At 48.2% G+C, this 7767-nt stretch overlaps 1 protein-coding gene across 1 annotated transcript in view; it reads right to left on the reverse strand.

Annotated features, from left to right (window-relative positions):
* Positions 1-7767, reverse strand: part of LOC124020571 (caskin-1-like) — a gene marked incomplete at its 3' end in the record, with an annotated part of 49217 nt that overhangs the window by 23603 nt on the left and 17847 nt on the right. Inside the window, exon 2 of the mRNA XM_046335812.1 lies at positions 3945-3996. Within this exon, the coding sequence (XP_046191768.1) occupies positions 3945-3996 (52 nt within the window). The remainder of the gene's footprint in view (positions 1-3944; positions 3997-7767) is intronic.

Raw genomic sequence — 7767 nt, forward strand, 5'->3', positions numbered from 1 at the left:
CCTATTCTCTCTCTCCTTTTCTCTCTCTCCTTTTCTCTCTCCTTTTCTCTCTCTCCTATTTCTCTCTCTCCTTTTCTCTCTCTCCTATTCTCTCTCTCCTATTCTCTCTCTCCTATTCTCTCTCTCCTATTCTCTCTCTCCTTTTCTCTCTTTTCTCTCTCTCCTATTCTCTCTCTCCTTTTCTCTCTCTCCTATTCTCTCTCTCTTCTTTCTCTCTCTCCTTTCTCTCTCCTTTTCTCTCTCTCCTATTTCTCTCTCCTATTCTCTCTCTCTCCTATTCTCTCTCTCCTATTCTCTCTCTCCTTCTTCTCTATTCTCTCTCTTTTTTCTCTCTCTTTTTCTCTCCTTTTCTCTCTCTCCTATTCTCTCTCTCTCTCCTATTCTCTCTCTCCTATTCTCTCTCTCCTATTCTCTCTCTCCTTTTTTCTCTCTCTCCTATTCTCTCTCTCCTATTCTCTCTCTCCTATTCTCTCTCTCCTTTTCTCCCTCTCTCTCTCCTTTTCTCTCTCTTTTTCTCTCTCTCCTTTTCTCTCTCCTTTCTCTCTCTCCTTTTCTCTCTTCTTTTCTCTCTCTCCTTTCTCTCTCTCTCCTATTTCTCTCTTTCTCTCTCTCTCTCCTTTTCTCTCTCTCCTTTTCTCTCTCTCCTATTCTCTCTCTCCTTTTCTCTCTCTCTCTCTCTCCTTTTCTCTCTCCTTTTCTCTCTCTCCTATTCTCTCTCTCCTTTTCTCTCTCTCCTTTTCTCTCTCCTTTTCTCTCTCTCCTTTTCTCTCTCTCTATTCTCTCTCTCCTTTTCTCTCTCTCCTTTTCTCTCTCTCCTTTCTCTCTCTCCTTTCTCTCTCTCCTTTTCTCTCTCTCTTTTCTCTCTCTCCTTTTCTCTCTCTCCTATTCTCTCTCTCCTTTTCTCTCTCTCCTTTTTCTCTCTCTCCTATTCTCTCTCTCCTTTTCTCCCTCTCTCTCTCCTTTTCTCTCTCTCCTATTCTCTCTCTCTCCTATTCTCTCTCTCCTTTTCTCCCTCTCTCTCTCCTTTTCTCTCTCTCCTATTCTCTCTCTCTCCTTTTCTCTCTCTCCTATTCTCTCTCTCCTATTCTCTCTCTCCTATTCTCTCTCTCCTTTTCTCTCCTTTTCTCTCTCTCCTATTCTCTCTCTCTCCTTTTCTCTCTCTCCTATTCTCTCTCTCCTATTCTCTCTCTCCTATTCTCTCTCTCTCCTTTTCTCTCTCTCCTATTCTCTCTCTCCTATTCTCTCTCTCTCCTATTCTCTCTCTCCTTTTCTCTCCTTTTCTCTCTCTCCTATTCTCTCTCTCCTATTCTCTCTCTCCTATTCTCTCTCTCCTTTTCTCTCCTTTTCTCTCTCTCCTATTCTCTCTCTCTCCTTTTCTCTCTCTCCTATTCTCTCTCTCCTATTCTCTCTCTCTCCTTTTCTCTCTCCTATTCTCTCTCTCCTATTCTTCTCTCTCTCCTATTCTCTCTCTCCTTTTCTCTCCTTTTCTCTCTCTCCTATTCTCTCTCTCCTTTTCTCTCTCTCCTATTCTCTCTCTCTTCTTTTTCTCTCTCCTTTTCTCTTTTCTCTCTCTCCTATTTCTCTCTCTCTCCTTTTCTCTCTCTCCTATTCTCTCTCTCCTATTCTCTCTCTCCTATTCTCTCTCTCCTATTCTCTCTCTCTCTCTCTTTTCTCTCTCTCCTTTTCTCTCCTTTTCTCTCTCTCCTATTCTCTCTCTCTCCTTTTCTCTCTCTCCTATTCTCTCTCTCCTATTCTCTCTCTCCTATTCTCTCTCTCTCCTTTTCTCTCTCTCCTATTCTCTCTCTCCTATTCTCTCTCTCCTATTCTCTCTCTCCTATTCTCTCTCTCCTATTCTCTCTCTCTTCTTTTCTCTCTCTCCTTTTCTCTCCTTTTCTCTCTCTCCTATTCTCTCTCTCTCCTTTTCTCTCTCTCCTATTCTCTCTCTCCTTTTCTCTCTCTCCTATTCTCTCTCTCTCCTTTTCTCTCTCTCCTATTCTCTCTCTCCTATTCTCTCTCTCCTATTCTCTCTCTCCTTTTCTCTCCTTTTCTCTCTCTCCTTTTCTCTCTCTCCTATTCTCTCTCTCTCCTTTTCTCTCTCTCCTATTCTCTCTCTCCTATTCTCTCTCTCCTATTCTCTCTCTCCTATTCTCTCTCTCCTTTTCTCTCCTTTTCTCTCTCTCCTATTCTCTCTCTCTCTTTTTCTCTCTCTCTCCTATTCTCTCTCTCCTATTCTCTCTCTCCTATTTCTCTCTCCTTTTCTCTCCTTTTCTCTCTCTCCTATTCTCTCTCTCCTTTTCTCTCTCTCCTATTCTCTCTCTCTTCTTTTCTCTCTCTCCTTTTCTCTCTCTCTCTCCTATTCTCTCTCTCCTTTTTCTCTCTCCTATTCTCTCTCTCCTTTCTCTCTCTCCTATTCTCTCTCTCTCCTATTCTCTCTCTCCTTTTCTCTCCTTTTTCTCTCTCCTATTCTCTCTCTCTTTTCTCTCTCTCCTATTCTCTCTCTCTCTTTTCTCTCTCTCTCCTTTTCTCTCCTTTTCTCTCTCTCCTATTCTCTCTCTCTCCTATTCTCTCTCTCTCCTATTCTCTCTCTCTCTATTCTCTCTCTCTCTTTTCTCTCTCTCCTATTCTCTCTCTCTTCTTTTCTCTCTCTCCTTTTCTCTCCTTTTCTCTCTCTCCTATTCTCTCTCTCTCCTATTCTCTCTCTCCTATTCTCTCTCTCCTTTTCTCTCTCTCCTTTTCTCCCTCTCTCTCTCCTATTCTCTCTCTCCTATTCTCTCTCTCCTATTCTCTCTCTCCTTTTCTCCCTCTCTCTCTCCTTTTCTCTCTCTCCTTTTCTCTCTCTCCTTTTCTCTCTTTCTCTCTCTTCTTTTCTCTCTCCTTTTCTCTCTCTCCTTTTCTCTCTCCTTTTCTCCCTCTCTCTCTCCTTTTCTCTCTCTCCTATTCTCTCTCTCCTATTCTCTCTCTCCTTTTCTCCTCTCTCTCTCTCCTTTTTCTCTCTCTCTTTCTCTCTCTCTCCTTTCTCTCTCTCCTTTTCTCTCTCCTCTCTCTCTCTTTTCTCTCTCTCCTTTTCTCTCTCTCCTTTTCTCTCTCTCCTTTTCTCTCTCTCCTTTTCTCTCTCTCCTTTTCTCTCTCTCCTATTCTCTCTCTCCTTTTCTCCCTCTCTCTCTCCTTTTCTCTCTCTCCTATTCTCTCTCTCCTATTCTCTCTCTCCTTTTCTCTCCTCTCTCTCTCCTTTTCTCTCTCTCCTTTCTCTCTCTCCCTTTTCTCTCTCCTTTTCTCTCTCTCCTTTTCTCTCTCTCTCTTTTCTCTCTCTCCTTTTCTCTCTCTCCTTTTTCTCTCTCCTATTCTCTCTCTCCTTTTCTCTCTCTCTCTCTCCTTTTCTCTCTCTCCTATTCTCTCTCTCCTTTTCTCTCTCTCTCTCTCTCCTTTTCTCTCTCTCCTTTTCTCTCTCTCCTATTCTCTCTCTCCTTTTCTCTCTCTCCTTTTCTCTCTCTCCTATTCTCTCTCTCCTTTTCTCCCTCTCTCTCTCCTTTTCTCTCTCTCCTATTCTCTCTCTCCTATTCTCTCTCCTTTTCTCTCTCTCCTATTCTCTCTCTCCTATTCTCTCTCTCCTTTTCTCTCTCTCCTTTTCTCTCTCTTCTTTTCTCTCTCTCCTTTTCTCTCTCTTCTTTTCTCACTTTCTCTCCTTTTCTCTCTCTTTTCTCTCTCTTTCTCCTTTTCTCTCACTGTGTATAGACTGTGTTTATAGACTGTGTTTATAGACTGTGTTTATAGACTGTGTTTATAGACTGTGTTTATAGACTGTGTTTATAGACTGTGTTTATAGACTGTGTTTATAGACTGTGTTTATAGACCGTGTGTATAGACCGTGTGTATAGACCGTGTGTATAGACCGTGTGTATAGACTGTGTGTATAGACTGTGTGTATAGACTGTGATGTCACTCACCCGTCTGTGTCCTGGAAGTTGACATTGACCCTCTTGGCTGTTCCAAGCAACTCTGAAACACACATAGATAGAGACATCAGTGTGTGTGGTACTATGGTTCACAGGAAATTTAATTTTTAATTTAACCTTTATTTAAATAGGCAAGTCAGTTAAGAACAAATTCTTATTTTCAATGACGGCCTAGGAACAGTGGGTTAACTGCCTGTTCAGGGGTAGAATGACAGATTTGTACCTTGTCAGCTCGGGGGTTTGAACTTGCAACCTTCCGGTTACTAGTCCAACGCTCTAACCACTAGGCTACACTGCCGCCTCGAAAACGAGAATAAAGACTAAATCCAGCAGAATTAACACCCAGGAACACTCCCTGTCCTCCCCCTGTCCAACCCCTGTCCACCCAGGAACACTCCCTGTCAAACCCCTGTCCACCCAGGAACACTCCCTGTCAAACCCCTGTCCAACCCCTGTCCACCCAGGAACACTCCCTGTCCTCCCCCTGTCCAACCCCTGTCCACCCAGGAACACCCCCTGTCCACCCAGGAACACTCCCTGTCCTCCCCCTGTCCAACCCCTGTCCACCCAGGAACACTCCCTGTCAAACCCCTGTCCACCCAGGAACACTCCCTGTCAAACCCTGTCCAACCCCTGTCCACACCCAGGAACACTCCCTGTCCTCCCCTGTCCAACCCCTGTCCACCCAGGAACACCCCCTGTCCACCCAGGAACACCCCCTGTCCTCCCCCTGTCCTCCCCCTGTCCACCCAGGAACACCCACTGTCCTCCCCCTGTCCAACCCCTGTGCACCCAGGAACACCCCCTGCCCTCCCCTGTCCACCCAGGAACACCCCCTGTCCTCCCCCTGTCCACCCAGGAACACCCCCTGTCCTCCCAGGAACACCCCTGTCCATCCCCTGTCCACCCCCTGTCCACCCAGGAACACCCCTGTCCTCCCAGGAACACCCCCTGTCCTCCCAGGAACACCCCCTGTCCACCCCTGTCCACCAAGTAACACCCCTGTCCTCCCCCTGTCCTCCCAGGAACACCCCCTGTCCTCCCAGGAACACCCCTGTCCACCCCTGTCCACCCAGGAACACCCCCTGTCCTCCCAGGAACACCCCCTGTCCTCTGAGCCCCGCCCACTACTTCTTGATGCTCAACCAATCGGACACCCTGATGTTAGATGCTAAATGTCCCCAGCCACACTATAGACCTGTGTGTAGGTGTGTGTGTAGGTGTGTGTAGGTGTGTGTAGGTGTGTGTGTGTGTGTGTGTGTGTGTGTGTGTGTGTGTGTGTGTGTGTGTGTGTGTGTGTGTGTGTGTGTGTGTGTGTGTGTGTGTGTGTGTGTGTGTGTGTGTGTGTGTGTGTGTGTGGGTGTGTGTGTGTGTGTAGGTGTGTGTGTGTAGGTGTGTGTGTGTAGGTGTGTGTAGGTGTGTGTGTGTAGGTGTGTGTAGGTGTGTGTGTGTAGGTGTGTGTGTGTAGGTATGTGTAGGTGTGTGTGTGTGTAGGTGTGTGTAGGTGTGTGTGTAGGTGTGTGTAGGTGTGTGTGTGTGTGTGTGTGTGTGTGTGTGTGTGTGTGTGTGTGTGTGTGTGTGTGTGTGTGTGTGTGTGTGTGTGTGTGTGTGTGTGTGTGTGTGTGTGTGTGTGTGTGTGTGTGTGTGTGTGTGTGTGTGTGTGTGTGTGTGTGTAGGTGTGTGTGTGTGTGTGTGTAGGTGTGTGTAGGTGTGTGTGTGTAGGTGTGTGTAGGTGTGTGTGTGTAGGTGTGTGTGTGTAGGTATGTGTGTGTGTGTAGGTGTGTGTGTGTGTGTGTGTGTGTAGGTGTGTGTAGGTGTGTGTAGGTGTGTGTGTGTAGGTGTGTGTGTGTAGGTGTGTGTAGGTGTGTGTAGGTGTGTGTGTGTAGGTGTGTGTAGGTGTGTGTGTGTAGGTGTGTGTGTGTAGGTATGTGTAGGTGTGTGTGTAGGTGTGTGTGTGTGTGTGTGTGTGTGTGTGTGTGTGTGTGTGTGTGTGTGTGTGTGTGTGTGTGTGTGTGTGTGTGTGTGTGTGTGTGTGTGTGTGTGTGTGTGTGTGTGTGTGTGTGTGTGTGTGTGTGTGTGTGTGTGTGTGTGTGTGGAACCAGATTTTTCTCTGAATTATTAAACACCCCATACAGGTTCCTCTGCAGGAAAACACACACACACACACACACACACACACACACACACACACACACACACACACACACACACACACACACACACACACACACACACACACACACACACACACACGCACACGCACTTCTGACCATCCCCACATGTCTCTGTCTCCCTCTGTCTCCCTCTGTCTCCCTCTCTCTCCCTCTGTCTCCCTCTGTCTCCCTCTCCCTCCCTCTGTCTCCCTCTGTCTCCCTCTCTCTCCCTCTGTCTCCCTCTCTCTCCCTCTGTCTCCCTCTGTCTCCCTCTCCCCCCCCTATGTCTCCCTCTGTCTCCCTCTGTCTCCCTCTCTCTCCCTCTGTCTCCCTCTGTCTCCCTCTCTCTCCCTCCCTCCCGTCCTCTCTATGTATGTCCTCAGTGGTGTGAAAGACAGAACTGATATTTCCTGGCGTTTGAGGAGAAACTGTCTGGAATGTCCATAGTACTGTTATGGCCTACCTCATAGACCATGAGCAGAGGAGAGGAGGAGGAGAGGACGGGACAGGAGTGGTGTAGAGAGGACAGGAGAGGAGTGGTGTAGAGAGGACAGGAGAGGAGGACAGGAGAGGAGTGGTGTGGAGAGGACAGGAGAGGAGGACAGGAGAGGAGTGGTGTGGAGAGGACAGGAGAGGAGGACAGGAGAGGAGTGGTGTAGAGAGGACAGGAGAGGAGTGGTGTAGAGAGGACAGGAGAGGAGGACAGGAGAGGAGGACAGGAGAGGAGTGGTGTGGAGAGGACAGGAGAGGAGGACAGGAGAGGAGTGGTGTGGAGAGGACAGGAGAGGAGGACAGGAGAGGAGGACAGGAGAGGAGGACAGGAGAGGAGTGGTGTGGAGAGGACAGGAGAGGAGGACAGGAGAGGAGGACATGAGAGGAGTGGTGTGGAGAGGACAGGAGAGGAGTGGTGTGGAGAGGACAGGAGAGGAGGACAGGAGAGGAGGACAGGAGAGGAGTGGTGTAGAGAGGACAGGAGAGGAGGACAGGAGAGGAGTGGTGTGGAGAGAACAGGAGAGGAGGACAGGAGAGGAGTGGTGTGGAGAGAACAGGAGAGGAGTGGTGTGGAGAGGACAGGAGAGGAGGACAGGAGAGGAGAGGACAGGAGAGGAGGACAGGAGAGGAGTGGTGTAGAGAGGACAGGAGAGGAGGACAGGAGAGGAGTGGTGTAGAGAGGACAGGAGAGGAGGACAGGAGAGGAGTGGTGTGGAGAGGACAGGAGAGGACCAGTTAGCTACTAACCCTAAACCCTAAGCAGCTAGCCAGTTAGCTACTAACCCTAAACCCTAAGCAGCTAGCCAGTTAGCTACTAACCCTAAACCCTAAGCAGCTAGCCAGTTAGCTACTAACCCTAAACCCTAAGCAGCTAGCCAGTTAGCTACTAACCCTAAACCCTAAGCAGCTAGCCAGTTAGCTACTAACCCTAAACCCTAAGCAGCTAGCCAGTTAGCTACAAACCCTAAACCCTAAGCAGCTAGCCAGTTAGCTACTAACCCTAAACCCTAAGCAGCTAGCCAGTTAGCTACAAACCCTAAACCCTAAGCAGCTAGCCAGTTAGCTACTAACCCTAAACCCTAAGCAGCTAGCCAGTTAGCTACTAACCCTAAACCCTAAGCAGCTAGCCAGTTAGCTACTAACCCTAAACCCTAAGCAGCTAGCCAGTT

The sequence above is a fragment of the Oncorhynchus gorbuscha genome, unplaced genomic scaffold (genome assembly GCF_021184085.1).
Source record: "Oncorhynchus gorbuscha isolate QuinsamMale2020 ecotype Even-year unplaced genomic scaffold, OgorEven_v1.0 Un_scaffold_857, whole genome shotgun sequence".
NCBI lineage: Eukaryota > Metazoa > Chordata > Actinopteri > Salmoniformes > Salmonidae > Oncorhynchus > Oncorhynchus gorbuscha.